We start from the raw sequence: 21,352 nt of genomic DNA, 5'->3' as shown, positions 1-21,352 counted from the left end.
AAGGTTCTCTTCTGATGTAACTCTGCTGACTATGATGTATCCTTTTTCGTTAGGTTTTCAGACGTAGGGTTCTTCAGTATATGCCATGTGCGTTTTTTAGCTTTGGGATCTTTATTCAAGATGATTGCACCCTCATTGTCACAGAAGATCTCAACACGACCCTCTAAGTTTGAAACAACACTGAGATCATCGATGAACTTGCTCATCCACATGGCCTCTATTGCATCTTCATTAGTTGCTATATACTCATCATTTGTCATTGAATCCACTATTATATCTTATTTGGAACTCCTCCAAGTCACTACTCCACCGTTCAGTAAGAACACAAATCCCAACTGCGAACGAGAAGTGTCTCTATCAGTCTAGCAACTAGCATCAATACAGCCCTTTACATTGTGCTCTTCCATACCTCCATAAACCAATAGCATGTCATTTATCCTCCTAAGATACTTAAAAATGTTTTGACAACAGTCTAATAATTTTCACCAATGTTAGCCTCATAACGACTCATCATGCTCATGGCACATGAGATATCAAACATAGTACATATCATGGTGTACATGATTGATCCCATGACCAAAACATATGGAAGTTGATTCATTTTTTCTAACGATCATCACTAGAAGTAAGACTCTAAACTTTGCTCAATGTCATACCATGTTGCATAGGCACAAACCCTTTTTAGAGTCCCGCATCTTGAATTTCTTCAAGATTTTATCTATGTAAGTACTTTCGTTCAATCCAATTCACTTAGATCTATCTTTATAGATCTTTATACCTAGTAGGCATGATGCTTCTCTCAAGTATTTCAAAGAGAAACAATTCTCAAGCCAAGTTTTTAAGCAAGGTGGGGACATCTTTTCATATGAGTAGAATGTCATCGACATATCGTACAAGGAAAACTACAACACTTCCACTAGCTCTGACATATTCTCATGACTTATCTTCGCTTCTCAAAAAACTAAACTCTTTGACTTCTCCATTGAAACAAAGATTTCAACTACAAGATGTTTGTTTAATTCTATAAATAAACTTCCCAAGCTTTACTCACTCTATTTTGATATTTATATCGTACAAAACGTTTTGGTTGTACCATATATATACATCTTGTGTAAATTTTTCATTAAGGTTTGTCGCTTACACACTCTAATAAATATGGTGTACAACCAATTCAAAATTAGTTTACAAATATCGAGTCAATCGGGATTGCTAACAATATCAAGCCCAAATTTAACCTTAAAATTATATTTCTTAAAAGCTATTTTTTTTTTGCCGTCAGTTTTAGAACTGGTGGCCTGATTGGCTTTCAGTTGAAGTGATCAGTCTGAATTTTAAAGTTATACAACCCCACCCACCACAAATATTGTTGATTATTTAATTTTTATCGCTTTACTTTAGTTAGGGAATCACATGTTTTTCTATTATAGATTTGCCATTTTATTTCTAGAAAGAAAAATGGTTTAGCTTTGTTTTCTTGATAATTGATTTCATTACGACTTGTTAAATCCAAAAGTAACGGGGGAAAAGGTAAAACAACAATTATATATAAAGAAATATTGCCGTTGGTTTAAGTATCCTATGCATCATTACTTCATTAGTCAATGTTCACTTTAAGATAAAGATCAATTTCAATAGTCACTCTCTAATAAAATCCACCTGAAGGATTTATTAAATGTAATCAGAATTTAGCTTTCAAAACAATCACTTTCTCTACTATAATTGCTCAAAGAAGCTATAGTATAAAAATGATTACAAATGTTCAATCATGCATGTGCTATGTTGAAATTTTGTATCCGTTAGGACCGCTACCATGATATTATTGTCCTGAAATAGGTAAATTTGAACATTATTTTATTATCCTACTTAAAAAAATAAAAAAATAAAATACTTGTTTCAACCTAATAACCGTCTTGCCCAATTCGATTATGTTACCACCTTCGGTTCGAACCAAACAGAATGCCGACCAGAATAACCAACTCAAGATGTTCATGGACAAAGAAATATAATTATTTGAAAAGAAATAACTAAAAAGGTATAAAATCGTTTTCTTATATAATCATGAAAGTGGAGGTTAAATGATTGCGATTGTCAAATTCCTCAGCACGTCCTCATGATCACTGTCTCTCCCTTTACTCATCCCTTAAAAAAAAAAAAAAAAGTTTGAAATTACCCAAATAACATGCACTTAACTTACTATTTTGAATCCAATATTAGTATATCCAAGGGAATTACTAATAATAGTTATCAAGTATTCACATCACTTTACCATAACTAAATACTTTCAAAAATAAAAAGAGAAAGAAAAACCCAATTGCCCATGTCTTAAATTAAGTTGTGGGTGGGTTGTCTTCCATCACTAGAGTTATCTGAATCATATGGAATTCCATTGGTGCTTCTTCACTAGCTTCTTGTTTCTAAGCTACCCCAACCTCATTTCATCTAATCAAGAAGGTGTACATTTTTCTTTAAAACATTTGAACTCTAATCTTCTTTTATCCTAACTTATTTTTGCAACAGGTTTTTGGAGTTTATCATGTGGAAGAGCTACAAATTTCATTGATTCCTCCAACATTTCATGGGTATCAGACTATGGATACATCACAAAAGGGAACACCACAACTCTTGATTTCAATGACTCGATTCGGTTTTTCCCAAATCCTAAGAACCGGAATTGTTATAAGCTACCAATAAACTACACATATTCATCTTTGATTCTTATTCGAGTCAGTTTCATGTATAAAAACTATGATGGGCTTCAACAACCACCAATGTTTTCTGTTTCTCTAGGAACAGCTGTTTCTGCTACTATTAACCTATCATTTAAAGATCCATGGGTAGAAGAGTTCATATGGCAAATTGACAAAGAGACTCTTTTGTTATGCTTGAATTCCATTCCGAATGGTGGGATTCCGGTCATTTCTTCAATTGAAATCCGACCGATGCCTCAAGGAGGTTACTATAATGGAATGGAAGATTTTACAAACAAGTTGCTTAGAAAACGCTACCGGATCAACTGTGGTTTTACTAATGGCTCTATTAGGTATGTTTTTGGAATGAATGGAATCTGTGATTGGTATAATGTAGATGGAATGGAATTCGATAATAAAAATTGAATAACTAATTCTTAAATTGTTATTTTAATGTGGGTGATTTGATTTTTTTAATAAATGAAAGGAAGAATGGAATTGAATTCCTAAATCTATCAAACACTGAATTTGAAGTAATCTGAATTCCATCCATTTGTCAACCAAAGGAATGAAATCTCAAAATTCAAACTCCTAGAGAATCAGATGTGATTGGAATTTGAGAATCTATCCCATTCCATCCATTTGTCAACCAAAGGAATGATATGTTCGGCTGACAAATGGACGGAATTCAATTCCATCAAAATGGAATATGAAGGAGCCTGATGGAATTGAATTCCGTCCATTCGGCCACCAAACACTTCATGGAATGGAATATTGAACTCCGATTCCGTTGGAATCCACAAACCAAACATATGCTTTTTTTTTTAAAAAAAAATCTTGGTTGGTTCCTAAGTAAGATGATGTTATAATTGTAGGTACCCTTTGGATGAATACGATAGAATATGGGATCCAGATGAAGATTTTTCACCTTTTCATACATCAATTGGATTCAGTAACCCTGAAACTTTTGATACGTGGAGCCTCAACGAGCGTCCACCTCTACCCGTTGTTCAAACGGGTAGAGTTTTGGCTAGGCGAGAAGGGTTAAGTTACAATTTTGCCCTCCAAAATCTTGGAGATTACTATCTTGTTGTATATTTTGCTGGAATTCTTCCGGTTTCACCCACCTTTGACATCTTGATTAATGGGGAAGTTGTTGAATCAAACTATAGAGTAAAAATCTGGGAAGTTGGGAGCTTGTATTTCTTAAGGAAAGGAATCCAGAACTTGAATATTACTTTCAAAGATATTACTTTCTACCCTCTTGTGAATGCAATTGAAGTGTATGAGATAGCAAACATACCTCCCGAATCCTCTACAACAGTAGGTTAGCCTCCCTCCACCCAGTTGTACACTGTAGAGTGTAGAGTACAACCCTCTGAAGCATGTTGTAATATAACCTATTAACCTGTCTTTACTTTATCCATGTCCTTTTTTGCAGTTTCAGCTCTTCAAGTTATTCAGGAGTCCACTGGGTTGGATCTTGAATGGGAAGATGATCCATGTTCTCCAACAACCTGGGAGCATATACAATGTGAAGGAAGTTCTGTCACCTCATTGTAATAAAAAACATGTGTCAGATTTAAAATATTGGAAATATTCGAATATTTTTTTTCTAAGTTTTGCTTTTTTTGACTTATTGATAGGGGACTATTTGACATGGAATTGAGGTCAATCAGTCCTACATTCAGCGACCTATTCGATCTAAAAACACTGTGAGGGAGAAATTATAAACAGCAATGCAAGCAGTTCAATTCAGTTGCTCTTTTTTTTTTCTTTAACTCTTTTATTTCATTATATAATGCAGAGATCTTCATAATACATCACTTGTAGGGGAAATCGAAAACTTGGGTGGCTTAAAGAGTCTTGAATATCTGTAATGATCAACACACATCTAAAGTTCAGATTCTTTTCTTGTTTCTTGAATTTAAGGCTATTAATCAAGAAAATTATGGACTAAATTTTTTTTCAGGAACCTGAGTTTTAATAAGTTAATATCATTTGGGACTGATCTGGATGGATTAATCAGCCTTCAAGTTCTGTAAGGCCCGTCTTAATCATATTTTTATGATCATTTATCAAAAACAACAATCACAATGTTTTTTTTTTTCTGTTGTAGGGATTTAAAGAATAACAGTTTAGAAGGTTTAGTTCCTGAAAGCCTTGGAGCCATGAAGAATCTTCACCTATTGTAAGTTAATCACGAGTGCTTTCTTTGTGAATCGATCAACTAAAAATCTTTGTTCCACTGATTTCTATAATTTATTAGGAGTCTGGAAAACAATCATTTACAAGGCACCATCCCAAAGGCATTGAACAAAGATAGTCTTGAAATAAGGTATGAAAGTCCCGATTCCAACATTCCAAGAATCGCTGTTTCCGATTCCGAGCAACTCTAGAAACACGACCTAACACAATGATTGTGTGCAGAACATCCGGGAATCTGTGTCTGAGCTTCACCATGTCAAATTGCTATAATACTACACCAAATGCTTCAATTGATGCACCAAAAGTCTCGGTTTTCGACAAGAAGAAGGAAAAACTTCATAGTCATTTAGCAGTTGTACTTGGTGGAGGTGGAGGAGTACTTTTTGTTCTTATTACTGTGTCTATTTCAGTTTTCTTATACATAAGGTCAAGGAGAAATAAAGAACAATCTAAAAAAAGAGAAGGTGAGCAAGCTGACCTGGAATTGAGAAACTGGAATGCAGCAAAAACCTTCTCTTACAGAGAAATCAAAGCAGCCACTCGCAACTTTAAGAAGACTTTAGGACGTGGTAGTTTTGGGTCAGTCTACCTCGGGAAACTTCCAGATGGAAAACAGACAGCTGTCAAAGTCCGATTCGATAAAACAAAACTCGGAGCTGATTCTTTCATTAATGAGGTATGTTCAACTTCAACATCTAAACTTTGTATGGATAACACCGTTGAATGTGTAATGATGTATGTTTGGATACATAAAGACTTTCTTTTCTGGAGAAAATGACCGTTTTACCCTTGTATTTAGAAATGACATTGAAGAACAAAGAGTGGCTGTATGTATTAAGCATTTAAGCCACTCTAAATGCATTAAGTCAAAAAGAAACAACAACCTATTCTGACAAAATGAAGGATTGATTTTCCAGGTGTCCATTTTGTCTTCAATTTGTCACCAAAATCTTGTAACTTTTGAAGGATATTGCGACGAATCAAAACAGCAAATACTGGTTTATGAATATTTACCTGGTGGATCATTGAGTGAGAATCTTTATGGTATGTCATTCACACCTGTCAAATTTTATAAATCCTAGATTTGTGTTGTATCATTTAAGTTGCTCTTTTTTTGTTTTTCAGGAGCAAATAGCAAAAAAATAACATTAAATTGGGTGCGTAGACTTAAGATTGCCATTGATGCTGCAAAAGGTTTGGACTACCTACACAACGGGAGCAACCCACGGATCATCCACCGTGACGTGAAATCAAGCAATATACTTTTGGATGCAAACATGAATGCTAAAGTTTGTGATTTTGGCCTATCAAAGCAAGTAACTCAGGCAGATGTGAGTCATGTGACAACTATGGTGAAGGGAACTGCAGGGTATCTTGACCCTGAGTGAGTTGTTTCTCTTTTGTCAAAAATCCATGAAATTGTAAAAACTAACAAGAGCATGATCTTCTAAGTTCTATTATTCTATACTTGTATTTGTATGCAGATATTATACCACGCAACAATTGACTGAAAAGAGTGATGTTTATAGCTTTGGAGTTGTTCTTTTGGAGCTAATTTGTGGTAGAGAACCATTAAAGAGAACAGGATCACCGGATTCATTCAATTTAGTTTTATGGGTATTCAAAAAAAATTCTCCTTTTCTATTTACACTTATGTTAGGTCAACCTTTGACCAAAAAAATTGGGAATTTTGGCAGGCGAAACCGTATCTGCAAGCGGGTGTATTTGAGATAGTGGATGAGAGCTTACAAGGAACATATGATGAAGAGAGTATGAGAAAAACAGCTGTGATTGCTTCCATGTCAGTTGATAGAGATCCATCACAGAGACCAAATATGTCTCAAGTACTTGCTGAACTTAAAGAAGCCTACAGCATCCAACTATCTTATCTTGCAACTATTGAACTTCCCACTTGAGAGATGTAGTAATACTTAAATTATATGTTTAGTATTTATTGGAAATATGTTGCACTTTTTGAGCATGATGATATGTAAGAACTGAGACAAATCTAACCAGTAATATAAAGCACAAGTAAGAAACAGCCTTGTATATAGCTTCATAGAAGATAAAGCGTGTATAGAATTACAAATGAAAGACAGCTCTTGTGGTTTGAAAAATGAGCTATCTAAATCTATGATCTATCTACACATCAAATTTTACTTCTTTCTAGTTTTCTTATCTACCATCTATTAACTATCATCATCCTGAAAATAATGTAATGTTTTAAATAAGTTAATCATAATAATATCTATCTAATCCTTGGTACCTCATTAATTGGTAGCAAGGTTAATTAGAGTAACGCCTTCTCAGGTAAAAAAATAATGCTGTTATAGCTGCCACAGCATATGGGAACACAGTCCATACTCCCTGTGTAATCACAAAATTTATTAGCTTACTTTAAATGGAAAAAAGGGAAAAGTACAAAAAAAAAAAGACAAGATGATTTGAGGTAGGGGTAGGTGTAAGGGATAGATTCTTACAACTACTGTAGCAACAGTGGCAATGGCAAATACAGGGCGTTCTCTCAGAAAGAATCCAATTGCAAGCTGAGATTCACAATAAAAATGGAGGCATCAGATAACCAAAAAATAAATAGATTACAATGCCTTTATTTGGATGAAATAACAGAAAATCTATATTTTTAATTGTAAAAATATGGAAACCATGTGATGAAATAGAAATTATGTAACCTGAATTGGAAGAGTAATCAAGCCACCACAACAAACACCAGCAAAGAAACACTCAGGGGATATATCCTGTGATAAATGAGAAAATTGTTTTTTTTATGATATTGAACAGGTTAGGGTTATATAAAAACCTATGTTCACTAACCAGTGCCCCAGCAAAAAAGGCAGTTGGATTTCTCACTCCTAGAGAAAATCGTTCAACTGCAAATTAAAATGTAGAGATAAAGAGTCACAATCAGCAATTTTAACGATTGTTTAGAAATACAGATTTATGAAATGGCATAATAAAATAAGTAACAGATGACTCTTCAGAAAAGCAATTTTACATAATTGTGATCATGTTACAAGGAATTAATAGAGCATAACTAAAACATACCAAAACCAATGAGATTCCCATATCTTTGAACAATGTTGGTAAGGCCAAGTGCTTTGTCTTTGCTAACCCCTAACTACATTCATTATATAAATTTAATCACTTTCTTTCATTGTTATATATCAAGAAAGATGCATATAAAAGTACAAAAGGTATCTAGGAAGAAAAAGAAACCTTCGAATAAACATCATCAGATGCACCAGATTTCTTAAAAAGCCTCCCAAGGTAAAATGGTATCATATCACTAATGCAAACTCCCCTGAGATTTATTTCAAGATTACAATGCAAGTTTTGCAAAAGAGCATGTGAAAAGTTTTAACTATTTATATAAAGATACATGCACTAACCAGTATACCCACAATACAGTGGACAAAATGTGTGGGGCGTTTCTAGAAAATGATTCAGCCAAAGACTGTCTTGTCCCATCTAGTGACAACATCCGTGCTAGTGAGATGCCCACCTACAACATTCAAGATCACATATTTTATATATCAACAAACATGATGACTTTCACATAACTTTGTTTAAATGTATAGAAGAATGTCACACACCCATATATTTAACGCCTCTTCACTTATAAAAAGTCCACATCCTGCAGCCATCAGCAGCCAAAAATAGATCCATCTGACATGAACAATATAAGTAAAGATTTATACATGAGTATGACAAAAGTGGATTTAAATTACTTAAGAACACAATAAGATTAGACATATACCCTGGAGTGTATTCTGGAAGTATGATTTTGTATCCAAAAGCATTGAATGAAAAACCAACAGTGGATACAGCAGAGGTAGATGAACTGCCAGCCAATATTTGAATACCAGAAGATGATCCCTGATTGGGCTGTTTAAGACATATGGACAATAGTGTGATTGTTGCAGCAACACCCAGGAGTATTGCTAGTTGTGCAAGCAATGAACTCCTTGTAACAGTGGTTTTATTTTGTTGTTGATTCCCAAGTATCACATCAGCAGTTTCATCTTGTCCCTCAGAGTTGTTTATGTATCTTGTTGTGTCGGTATATTCTGCATCTTCTCCCCGAAAGCTTCTGGTACTAAAGATAATGAACGATATGTTAACATACATACATGAATGTAATCATTAACTATCAGTTAAAACCCTTGCTGAGAATGTTAACAGAGAAATAGGTTTTTGAGCAAAATTGAGATGAATCAGACTAGCAACGACTATACTAATCTAAAATTTTGTTTACATTCCTTTGTCAAGTTCATACAGATGCTAAATCCATGCAAATTGAAACTAAAAATTCTTGAATTTAAGCCAAAGCAACCATAATGAACAGCGAACGACGTGACATAAGACCAAAAGCTATAAGAATGCAAAAGGAAAAAGTATACCATCATGGATAAGTATACATGTGCATACATAATGTCACAAAGAAATGATTACCAGAAAGGTGAACGGTTGAACAAATTTTGCGTACTGTTAAGAACGAGTTTTCCGTCATGCGTGAACAACCTACCACCAGACAAACTGATATTACTGCTTGAACGCTTATTGAACGACAACTCAGACGACTGAGGTGGGCGGTTGCGGTGGTGCAAAGAGGAGTTTCCAACGGAAAGAACCACCGCCATTGACGAATGCGTACGGCGGAGCTCAGGTTGGTGGCCACCGTGAAATATTTTCTGCGTAGTTGAGAATTGAGATGACGATTTTCGACGGGACTTTGGGAAGTCTTTTGAAACGTGTGGTCGAGGCCTCCTCCGTGGGTGTTTATGGGCCGTTTAGTGTCCATGATACTTGCTTGGGCTTCATTTTGTTGGTTACGCACAAAAAAACCGGTTCACTTCTTAAACGGTCTATTGGTGAACTGAACTGAACTGATCTCAAATTGAACCGCCGATTTTCATATATTCGCATTTCTAATTGTTAGGACCGGTTTACTCTTAACTGGTGTTGTCGATTATGCACAAACCACATATGATACACATATATACCTACTGTTTTAGTGGGTTTATTATGCACAAACCACATATGATACACATATATACCTACTGTTTTAGTGGGTTTCTTTTTTAATATGTCAATTTTTAAAGAGTCTAACCATTCATACCAATTAACCATGCATATATTACCCGTAATATCTCAAAGAAACAAAACAAACATTGGAAAAAAAAAAGTAGCAATCCTATCGTTTTTTTAACAGGTTTGAGAAACTGGTTTATGGTGAACCTGTTTGTACAGGATCAAATTATTTTGGTGGTGCATCGGATTGAAACCGAATCGGTTTAAGGGTGAACCGATATTGACTACAACCGAACCGGTTTAGTTCCACTGAACCGAACCGGTTCGAAAAAAATAGTTTGTGCACCTTTAGGTTGCTGTTTGCAAAATGCACAGTGCAAACCTTCCATGGCATCTCCCAAATCCGAATATACAAATTTGCAATGTTTTAAAAACCGGTTTTTAAGTTGAACAAATATGGTGATTGGTTCCAGTTTAAACCAGTTCGACCAAGGTTTCAAACGGTTTCTAGAATTTTCATCTTTTTCCTATTTTCCTACACACATATAGACATCACAAGTTTAAACAATAAAAATACATATAAATACAAGTTCCAAATCAATCCAAGTGAATTAAAAAAACACATAACTATAAGTTTACATTAATTCATGTGTAGAAAAAAAAATGTATAATACAAAAACGAATGTAGTTTTACATGAATACGGAGACATTAAAAAACTTCCTAACATTTATTATATGTTTTTATTCAAAAAAATCTAAATATATATGAAAAAAAAAACACAAAAAGTTTGTCATGCAAAATGATTCATTTTCATATGTTTTTATTTAATTTAAGCGATTCAATCCATTTAATTTAATCGGGTTTTTGTAAAAAAAACGGCCGGTTCATTTCGGTTCAAAAATAGACATAAAACTGGTGTTAGTTGAATCACTCTCTTCTCCAATTCCCACTTCAAACTGGTTTTTAAAACATTGCAATTTGGTCAATTCGTCACTAAAGAAATTTGGTTGCAAATCTGGTTTGATTGATCTTTTTAGTTTTTTCATCACTAAAGAAATTTGGTTGCAAATCTGGTTTGATTGATCTTTTTAGTTTTTTTTGCTTCGAAAAGGAAATAAGGGAATTACACAAATAGTCCTTATCGTTTGATGTTGTGTGTGTTTTTGGTCCCTAAGTTTTTATTTTAACTTAAATCTTCCATATGGTTTGGTTTTGTTGTGGATTTGTAGTATTAGATGTTCACACACATAAAAAAAATTATAATACCCTTATGTATTTCTTTTTTTTTTCTTTTTTGTCATTTGTTTTTAACTATGTTAACATTATTAATTGACAATGCCTCCACACGCTCCACTCCTGTTAATCATCTTTCACGTTATGTGCTTCCTCTATCTCTTTCTTCGCTCTATATCGCTTCCTCTTCTTCATTCAGCTCCTTATCTCACAAATCATAGCCAAAACACCACCTGAAAAGTCCACCAAATAAAGTGTTCACCAAGAAATCAAGTGTGAGTAACAGGCGGGAAATCATTCAACAACCCCAAAACAAAAGCAATTGATAGTTAATCATTTAACGAAAAATCGAGCGGTGGCAACTCCAATGAAAGAGTATGCTTGCATACGAAAAACTCTAAAAATATGTGAATCTCTGACAAAATTACCCAGTAATAAATTGTTTAGCAACCCCAAACCAACCCCATTTTCATTCGCCTTGAAATATATTTTCTACTACTCGATGTTTTGATTTTACTTCCTAGTAAAATTGAATTGTTGTTTGACATGATAAAAGGTTCATGTATTGGTATCAGTTGTTGGTCCCGAAATTTGAACACTCATATATGGATCAATAAGGAATTTGGAATATTAAGCATAATGATTCAAAAAAAAAAAAAAACACATTTAATGAATTCTCCATAGAAAATCACTAAAAACTCTTTGTCTCTCTCTAACATCTATACAAATCATCAACGTTCACAGTAGAATATATATATATATATATATATATATATATATATAGGGTTAGGTTATTTTGTTTTTTCTAACTATTGTGTGCCAGAATGCACAGATCTGGACCATCGGATGGAATATAATCAAATGTCATGATTTGAGGGTCTATGGTAGTAGAATAGGATAGCATGTACCATATAATCACACAAATTTCAGCATAAGGGCATTTTAGTCAATTAACCTATATTAAAAAAGGAAATTTTCAGATTTTTAGGGATGATTAATTCCTTTATTTTTTAAAAATCTGAATATTTTAAATTAATTCAAATTTAAAAATCCGATTTTATTCTGTCAGAATGATAGAATGTCAACCATAAACTAGTGAATGTATTTTTCGATTTTATTCTGTCAGAATGGCAGAATGCCAAACATAAACTAGTAAATACATTCTGAAAGAATACACAAAATCGATTCTTGAACTAATAATATATCAAAAATTACATTGTATGATTGTGATTCATTGAATAATAACAAACATTCTGAAAGAATAAACAAGTATAATTCTTAAAAAATAACAGCATTCTTAAAAAATGAGTGTGATCATTCTTTAATTCATTCTTCAACCCTTTCTCATCAGGTCTTCAAGCCATTCTTGAAGCCTTTTCTACCAGAAATTCATTGCCAAGTAATTTGTAGTGATACACTTGTAAAACCTGCACATTAAATATACAAATAATTAACTACAATTCTATCAGAATACAACAAATAATATTCTTACAAAATAAACTATTCTGCAAGAATATTATTTAAGAATTTGTATTATCAAGAATATATCCAACAAACAAAATAAGAACTAGCATCAACCTATTATGACAGAATAAGGAACTAACATTCTTCGGGTTCCATGTGTTTCTTCTCGATATGTTCAATGTATTAAACTACAAATTCTGACAGAATAAGGAACTAGCATCAACCTATTGTTATGAAAATGGCATCCAACCCAATCTAAATTGAGTTATATAGTTCTGAAAAGAATAAGGAACAAAGTGAAGTAAAAACATTAATGATTTTTAACTATTTTTTCATTGAGGCATTTTATTGAACACGTGGTGTGCTTCTTCAGTTTCTTCAAAAAAAATTAGTGATAGTCTTACCAATTCAGTTTCTTGAATTCAAGAAACAACCCCAAACAACCATGAGTTATATCCCATCCATTATCATAAATTTTTTCAAGAAAACCCAAACATCCAAATTTACATGGATTCAAATCAAAATAAGATGAAGAAGAAGATTACCTGTTGGCCATGGAAACAATAAAGAAGATCAAAAACTGCAAACTTTATGAAATTGAATATCCCATTCGAATGAAACAGCAACTTCGATTCATAACGAATTAACCTTTTTTATCAATTAATTGAAAGAAACAATAAAGAACATCAAAAAATACATACCTAACGATTATAAACAAGACTTCAAAGTTCAAACGATAAAGGCTTTATACAAAATCTCGGATAGATCCCAATGATGATGAAGGTCGATCAACAATTTGATGGTGGTGGAATAGCCACTTGCTGCGGATTTGGTCGACAATGAAGACCACCAAGCATAAAGAAGTTGGAACAATGGTGGTCAGCGGACTAGGAGGTGTTGGTGATGTACGTCTCTGGAAAAAACAGTGGTGTAGGGTTTTAATAGGTAAATAAAAATTGATCCCTTAAATAAAGGGATATCAGTTGTTAATTTTGGATATTCATTAATACATATATGTAACATTACTAATTTACCCTTATTTAATTAATTAATTAATTAATTGCTAATTTCTGATTGGTGCATTTAGGCACACAATATTTGTTAAAAACATTTGAACCTATATATATATATATATATATATATATATATATATATATATATATATATATATATATATATATATAGTAACATCCATTTCTCAAGTATTCATTTCATGAATTAATTGTTGTCTTTTATGGATTTTGTCGTGGCCAAGGCGTGGCATCCATTTTTAAGGAAACGTGTATCCGAGCAATGCCACGGTGTGGCAGTATGTTTGCCACGGTGTGGAAGCCATTTTGGGTCAAATCCTATTTCATGGTTGGTGCCTTATTTTTCAAAATCAACCATTAATCAACATTGTTTACAAAAGTAGTCACTGTTTCAAAAGCATTATTTCAAATCAGAGTTTTCCCGAGACCCAGTGACATAAAACAGGAAGTTGTGTACGATCACGCCTTTGCCTTCCCACAATCCTCTAAAGTACCTAAAATGATAAAATAAAAATTGTATGCCAAAGCTTAATGAGTTCCCCCAAATTACCAACACACACACACACACACATATAACAACATATACCAGGTCCACAACTAGAAAGATTGATTACCCCCGAGCCCACAATATGAATCTAGCATGCCAATCAGGCCCTTAACTCATATATGGATTGCTCCCGAGCCCTCAGCATGAGTCTAGCATGCCAAGCGGGCCCTCAACTCATATCTAGAATGTTGTCGGGTTTGTTGGCTCTCGCACAAAGCAATACAACCTCAACCCAACACAATATGTCGACATATTAACAGATAAACATAAATGCAGAACTAGCAAATACAAATAATCATGCAGATCTACTAATCAACCATAAACTAGCATAATACTATCCTAACTAGTATAAATAATCTAGTGGGCCGGTAGTGGTGCCTTCGATCCACGATACAGTGATAAGAAACTCAACGCACAGCCTGACGAATATTTGAACAATACACTACTCTGAATATCGGCTCTACAGGTCACCTATTCAACAGATAGAGACCAAGGATTAACAATAGCTCAAAATACCCAAAATATTCTTAAGTCAAACTTGATCAACCCTGGTAAAAGTCAATGATCAAGGTACAAAACCTAGTCAACACAAAATAGATAGAGCTTTTCATCCAAGGTTTCTAAAATGGTTTCTTATACCTAATAATCCAGAAAGGTCATAGCTTTATGGACATGCATGTCCCTTCCATTTTAGGTAAAAAAACAAGGCAATAAGGAACTCAAGCTTGAGCATGGGACAAAAAACCCCATAGATTCTTAGATCTAGAACATATGACACTAAAATGACCACATGGATCCATAAAGTTGCCAACTTTATGAGATCCAACCTTCCAATTCCTCACATCATGAAGTTTGAGGTACAAAAGGGCTAGATCTAGAGCTAAGTAATATAAAGATTGGATATTGAGGACTTAGAAGAGTGCACAAGAGAGACATGGAGAGTTGATTGCTGAAATAAAGCCCAAGGATGCCTTATTCTTATTCAAAACACCACCAAACTCATAAAAGATATGGAAGCTAGGGTTTTATCTTGGAGGTTGTGGGAGAGTGATTGAGGTTGAGGGTGGTCAAACCTAGCCATCACATTCTCTTAAATAATGGATCAACCCTAGATTAGAGTTTTCAACTAAATAACGGTCACGCCGTGGCGAATAGATACCACATTGTGACGCTAACTTAGAGCCCACGGAACTTTGGCCTTGGCCACGTCATGGGACTCCATCACTATGTTGTGGCCACCAGAAATCCAACATCTAACATATTAAATTACTTAAAAGAAACATACCCGAAACATGGTGTTACATGAAAGATTATGATTGTGAGATCTTGTATAGTCATGGGAAGGCCAACGTTGTGGTGATGCCTTGAGTCGCAAGGCAACAATTACGCCCATAAGAGATCTATGTTTGATGATGGTTATCATTTCACCACTTTTAGATTTGATCAAGAAATCACGTTAGAGGTATTAAAGAAGGAGAATTGTAAGGAAGAGAGAATTAGGGGCCAAGTTTTCGTTATTTGTCAGAGATGGTCGTGGATTATTGACTCAGTGCAGCAAAATATGGGTTCCAGTTGCTGGCGGGATTAGGCATAAATTATTGGAGGAAGCACAAAAGTCAAACTTTTCGATCCATCCATAGGCCATAAAGACGTATAGATATTTGAGATTGTGGTATTGGTGGACCATCATGAAGAGGAAGATAGCATTATATGTTGAGCAGTCCTGACATGCCGGAAAGTTAAGGCCGAACATCAAAGACCTCATGACAAGATGCAACCATTACCCATTCCCATATGGAAATGGGAAGAGATCACTATATAATTTATTACGAAGTTGCCAAGGATGGCGCGTGGGGTTGATTCTATTTGGGTCATTATCGGAAGGTTGACTAAGAGTGATCATTTCATCCCCATTTCAGAAAGCATTTATGCCGAGAAGTTGGCCGACATCTACATCAGAGAGGTAGTCGCTCATTACGAGGTTTCAGTTTCAGAAAACTCGAGGATATGCTCAAGGCATGTGTGCTAGATTTGGGTGGGAGTTAGTATACTTGTCTTCTATTGGCCGAGTTCTCCTAAAACAATAGTTATCATGTCAGTATTGATAGACCTCCCTTCAAGATGATGTAAGGGAGGAGATGTCCGGACCCCGGTTTGTGGGGGAAAGGTTGGGCATCGAGTTATGGGGAATATTGAGATGGTACTCAAGACCACTAAGTTGATACAACAGGTGTGTGACCAACTGCAGACCGTGTAGAGTGGCCAGAAGAGTTATGCCGATTGGCAACGTTCGGATCCCGAGTTTCAGGTCGGAGATTATGTGCTTCTGAAGGTGTCACCTTGTAAGGGTGTCACTCATTTCAGGAAGCGGGGCAAGTTGGGCACCAGATTCATTGGTCCTTTTAGGGTTGTCGCCCGGGTAGCCAAGGTTATGTACCGATTGGATTTACCTGTCGAGTTTAGCCAGATTCACAACACTTTTCATGTCTCTCAACTACATAAGTGTTTAGCCGATGATTTCACGATAGTACCCTTGGATGAAATTCGGGTGGATAAGCGTCTGAATTATGTAGAGAGACCAATTACGATCCTCGATAGGAAGACGAAGACATTGCGCAACAAAGTAGTGGGCTTAGTGACGGTGCAACGGCAACACCGGAAGGGTTCCGATTAGACTTGGAACCCCGATGAAGAAATGAGGGAGCACTACCCAAGTTATTTGCAGCAGGGGACTTCGAGGACGAATTCTGATTCAAGTGGAGGAGAGTTATAGCATCATGATCCTCGAGGTATGAAAAATTAAAGTAATTTTTAGTTTTGGTATTGGACACGACGTGGCAGATGTATCCCCATGACGTGGCATGGTCGTTTAACGTGTGTATCGAGTTGGTTGCTATGACGTGGCGTCTGTTATGGGCAAACCCTAATTTTGGGTTTAAGGCCCTATTTAAAGGAAGTGATGGCTAGTGTTTCCTCCACCCTCAACCTCCATCACCTCCAAGAGCCTTGAAGAAACCCTAACCCTCTCTCTTTTTTCTCTCTCTCTCTCTCTCTCTCTCTCTATATATATATATATATATATATATATATATATATATATATATATATCTTTCTCTCTCACTCTCACATTTGAGCTTATCTTTAGTGTTTTGGTGCACTTTTAAGGAAAAAGAAGAAAAGTTGGTGCAAGTATTAAGCAAGCAACACCACCCCATCATTAAGATCGTTTTCTGTACCATTTGTAAGGATTCAAACTTTTATCTTTATGGTTTAATCTCTTATATATAGGTTGTTTTAACCCATTATGGTCCATAGTTTTTGATTGAAGTGAATAGGTTGAATAAAGTTTACAACTCGATGACCTTTCTGAGTCCCACAAACATTATATTCTATGGATCTAAGAGTTGGATGTGGTTTGTGAACTTTGCATGAGTTTTGGCCACATTTCCACCCTTTTGACCTAGCTTGGGTAAAGGACATACATGGGGGCATGCATGTCCAAAAAGTTTAGATTTTTATGAGTTTTGACCACATTTCCACCTTGTAGAGTATAAGTTAAGGGCTTAATGGATTAATGTATGAATCCATTAGGATGTCCAAACCCATAAACCACGACGTGGCGAGTATGTTGCCACAGCTTGGGGATTGAGGAATTCGCAACAGTTTTTTCGGCTAGTCTCCATGACATAGCTAAGGATTGGCCATGACGTGGCGATCATATGGAGTTGAATTTGGTTGTTCAGTTTGACCATTGACTTTATGACTTGGTTGACTTTTGGCCAATCATATAGTTTTAGAAGGAGGAATAAAGGTTTTCCTTTTATGGTTTATTAGGAGGTGTATAACACCCGATTCATTGACTGTGATAGTTGTCAGTTGTTAACTACGTCTGCATGGTGAGTCTTCTTACTATACTATGTAGGTTGCTAGATTGTCTTTGTGACTCTTGCATGAAAGATTGTGGTTAAATCACAACACATGTATGAAAGATTGTGGTTGGACCAGAACACCTGTATTAAAGATTGTGGTTGGACCACAACACTTTCGTGAAAGACTGTGGTTGGATCACATCACTTGTTTTTCTTTACGACTTGCATGGACAACCATGGTTGGATCATGGAAGAAAGGTTATGATTGGGTTGTAATATGGGAGTGATTGTAAGAGTATGGTTGAATCATAACGTTCACATAGGGTTGAAATACACGCTTAGGGTTGGGCCCATTGATATGTATAGTATGTGGTATTTTAGGTAACTCACTAAGCTTTATACTTACAATTTTGTGGTTTAAATATTTCAAATACTTCCAGTTCTAAAGGGAACGACCCAACTTGACTGCACAACATCCCATGATGGCTTTTTCGCATTGATTATTACCATTTCATTTTGATGTTTGAAATATGCATTTTACTATGGTTGGTTTTGAACAAGTGATTGTTTGGTTTTTTTGGTTTGAAAATGAAACTTTTTATTAGTATTTTAGGGACGTTACAAGTGAAAGTTGAAGTCAAGAGCTTTTGAGATTGGGGGATGAATTTCAATTTATGGAACTTAAGATTTGAAGATTTAGGAGATGAATTTCAAATTATGGAAGTTAAGGTATGATCTTTGAATTAGTATAAATATTGATGTAGTAACAATTAGAGTTTGAACCTCAATTGTTTAAATAAAGACTTTCTTGGGTTAAAGTGAAAAAGTTAATATGTTAAAAATGCTAGTTGTGTGTAAAGTCAGAACAAAGGCTAAAATTAGTAAGTTAATGGGTTAGCCATGTCTATAGGTGAAATGTTAGAACTAAAGCATCTAAATCCATCCATTTACTTCATTTTTCAAATACGGAACCAAATCCCTCCGTTCACTTTATTTTTAAACTTGTATATATAGATAGTAGGAAGACCTAACTTTTAAGAGATTGTTATAGATTTAGCATATACATTGAAGTGTATTTAGTGAATCTAGGTTAAAACCTTCGAAAAGAAGTTTGTGAGATAGCTTATTAAACTCTCATTTGTCATTTAAGCTTCGATGTCTAGAAACCTCTCTTAAATTTGAATTTTATTATAAATTTGGTGTTAAATGCGAAAACTAATGTATAATTCCATGTTTCCATCATTAATGTATAAGTACAAGTTTGTCTATAAGGTTGAGATCGATCTCTTGAAGCTAAAATGGAGTTTTTTCTGGATCAATAGTTGACATGCTATTGAATTTATCTAGTGGGATTTAATTATATTTATCGATTTCGATTCATATTGAATCTTATAAAGTCTAAATCATGCTTTTAACACCTTCAAATATATGAAATAACGATTTAACAAATTTTGATGAATTTTGTCAAGTGAAAATTAACCAAATATTCAATTAATGAATTATATAATGATTAAAGGCTGTAAATAATCTTAAAATATACTTTGGAGTTAGGTGTCCATCTTAATTGCAACGCATGAGTGAAAACCAAATCTAGTAGTCATGTCTACAGTTTTGAAGTCCTATTTTTGGAAAGTATGATTATCATCGTCTACTAATTACTAATGTTAATGATGTTGATTATTGTATCATTTAATGTTTGTACAAAATTTTGAATTATGTTAATCTATTATAGATCATTGACGTCTAACTCTCAGTTGATTTAGATTAATGAAAATAATAAATTTGGCAAAAACCACAAAATAGGACTTATTTGCATTTAGCTATGTAGGGCCTTGTATAAGGCTTTGTAAGACATTGTAGAAGTGTCAAAAAGAGGTAGTAAGGAGTGCCTTCAGGTGTAGGCCTATAAGGACTTACATATTAGTTTACAAGGCATTGTAAATCTCGTTGCAAGACCTTGTAGATGTTTGTAAGGCCTTGGAGACCTAGCTTTAGATATCTAGCTTGTCAGTGTAATTTAAGCTAATTAATGATGGTCATTTGTTTGATTATGCATGTTCATATGTTATATAATCCTTCAACACTTATGTAACTTGTTAAAATATAACATATACACTCAATGTGAGTTCATTACCTAAAAACACATGTCCCATAAATAATATGTATTTGATTTATCTTATAGCATGAATAACACATGTGAAATATTATATGTAATATGTGTTGCTTTCATAGAATACCATATTTAATATGTGTCGCATTGTCTCTCGATGTTATTGCTGCACACTCTTAGTTTTTAAAACTATTGCAATTTTGAATGTTTGGGACCTTATTTGCAAATTGTTTTCTTAAAATGATTTTTTATCTTATAAAACACTTACACTTTCATTTTAAATGAGTATTTCAAATAGTTTTTATAAGATGTGTTTCAATGGAGTATACAAATATGAATTCCCTTAATATTTGAGTATTTCTTTATTGGTATCCTAAACCGTAGGGCTTTGATATGAAGTCCGAATTATCAAATTGTAATGTTTGAATAAAGAAATATGCGAGTCTCGTTTTGGCTATCATATTAGTTGTTAAAATTCAAAGTTTTAGTGAGTGACAAATTACATAATTTACATTCTAATTCATTTAAAACACTTTAAACTTAAATAGACAAATAACATAAAATTGCATTCAACTCAAATATTGGTCAATTCTTGAAAAATTGAGAGATACGAAATACAAAACACAATGTACAAATCCAATTAAACAAAACCAGTTAATAGGTAAAATCAGTCAATTGATTGGTTAAACCCTACAAAGGGAAACCAATTAAAAAGATTGACATATCAAAGCTAATTAAACCAACTAATCTAATTAAACCTAATAAAAAAAATTAATAAATGATGATTTACTATTAATTTGTTTAATAACAATATATACATGTGATCACCTATATATATATATATATATATATATATATATATATATATATATATATATATATATATATATATATATATATATATATATATATATATATATACACCATTATTTCTTATTTTACACTTCTCATCTGCAATTTTCAAGCCTATCATCGTCAATATTTATGGATAAGAATGGTTTGTATTTCCTACATAATCTTATTTAATATATTTTTGTTTATAACAATCCATCTATCGATAAAACAATATGGGTTGTTGCATAAATTATCTAATCGAGACTTGTAATGAGAACACCGATGTATGAAGTCTGATTGAGATTCATGTTAGCTTGCA

General features: G+C 34.0%; 2 protein-coding genes across 3 annotated transcripts; one reads left to right on the top strand and one right to left on the bottom strand.

Moving 5' to 3' along the window:
* Window positions 1-1,562: 1,562 nt before the first annotated feature.
* Window positions 1,563-9,648, bottom strand: LOC145065526 (uncharacterized). Of its 2 annotated transcripts, XR_013688443.1 has the most exons (12): window positions 9,366-9,648; window positions 8,671-9,009; window positions 8,507-8,579; window positions 8,303-8,415; window positions 8,130-8,214; window positions 7,959-8,031; window positions 7,728-7,783; window positions 7,586-7,651; window positions 7,376-7,441; window positions 7,162-7,262; window positions 3,991-4,204; window positions 1,563-1,824 (listed from the first exon to the last, which is right to left on the bottom strand). XR_013688443.1 is itself a non-coding variant. In XM_079012523.1 (10 exons), exons 1-10 carry the CDS (start codon window positions 9,551-9,553, stop codon window positions 7,182-7,184), a joined length of 1,140 nt encoding a protein of 379 aa, XP_078868649.1. In that variant the 5' UTR covers window positions 9,554-9,648; the 3' UTR covers window positions 6,928-7,181. The 2 variants fall into 2 exon arrangements, 1 of the variants encoding a protein (XP_078868649.1); XM_079012523.1 differs by lacking the exons at window positions 1,563-1,824; window positions 3,991-4,204 and having other exon boundaries at window positions 6,928-7,262.
* Window positions 2,245-6,948, top strand: LOC145065525 (Leucine-rich repeat protein kinase family protein). Its single transcript, XM_079012522.1, has 14 exons — window positions 2,245-2,451; window positions 2,518-3,040; window positions 3,563-4,014; window positions 4,129-4,246; window positions 4,334-4,402; window positions 4,495-4,563; window positions 4,660-4,728; window positions 4,807-4,878; window positions 4,957-5,025; window positions 5,118-5,571; window positions 5,813-5,939; window positions 6,021-6,279; window positions 6,380-6,512; window positions 6,593-6,948. The coding sequence occupies exons 1-14, from the start codon at window positions 2,376-2,378 to the stop codon at window positions 6,809-6,811; spliced, it is 2,709 nt and encodes a 902-aa protein (XP_078868648.1). The 5' UTR covers window positions 2,245-2,375; the 3' UTR covers window positions 6,812-6,948.
* Window positions 9,649-21,352: the final 11,704 nt, after the last annotated feature.

Source organism: Lactuca serriola, chromosome 8, assembly GCF_051521515.1.
Source record: "Lactuca serriola cultivar US96UC23 chromosome 8, Lser_US96UC23_V15, whole genome shotgun sequence".
In the NCBI taxonomy this organism is placed as follows: domain Eukaryota; kingdom Viridiplantae; phylum Streptophyta; class Magnoliopsida; order Asterales; family Asteraceae; genus Lactuca; species Lactuca serriola.
The sequence above is the reverse complement of the archived record's forward strand: the minus strand, read 5'-3'. Positions and strand labels throughout refer to the sequence as shown.

Bases quoted from the DNA above. Each gene is read 5' to 3' on its own strand.
- LOC145065525 (XM_079012522.1), top strand. From the start codon at position 2,376: ATGGAATTCCATTGGTGCTTCTTCACTAGCTTCTTGTTTCTAAGCTAC. The intron at 2,452-2,517 runs GTGTACATTTTT...TTTTTGCAACAG, and splicing joins CATTTCATCTAATCAAGAAG to GTTTTTGGAGTTTATCATGT. The intron at 6,280-6,379 runs GTGAGTTGTTTC...ATTTGTATGCAG, and splicing joins GCAGGGTATCTTGACCCTGA to ATATTATACCACGCAACAAT.
- LOC145065526 (XM_079012523.1), bottom strand. From the start codon at position 9,553: ATGGCGGTGGTTCTTTCCGTTGGAAACTCCTCTTTGCACCACCGCAAC. The intron at 7,784-7,958 runs GTATGTTTTAGT...TTTAATTTGCAG, and splicing joins TGGGAATCTCATTGGTTTTG to TTGAACGATTTTCTCTAGGA. The intron at 7,652-7,727 runs GTTAGTGAACAT...CATTTATCACAG, and splicing joins CCTTTTTTGCTGGGGCACTG to GATATATCCCCTGAGTGTTT.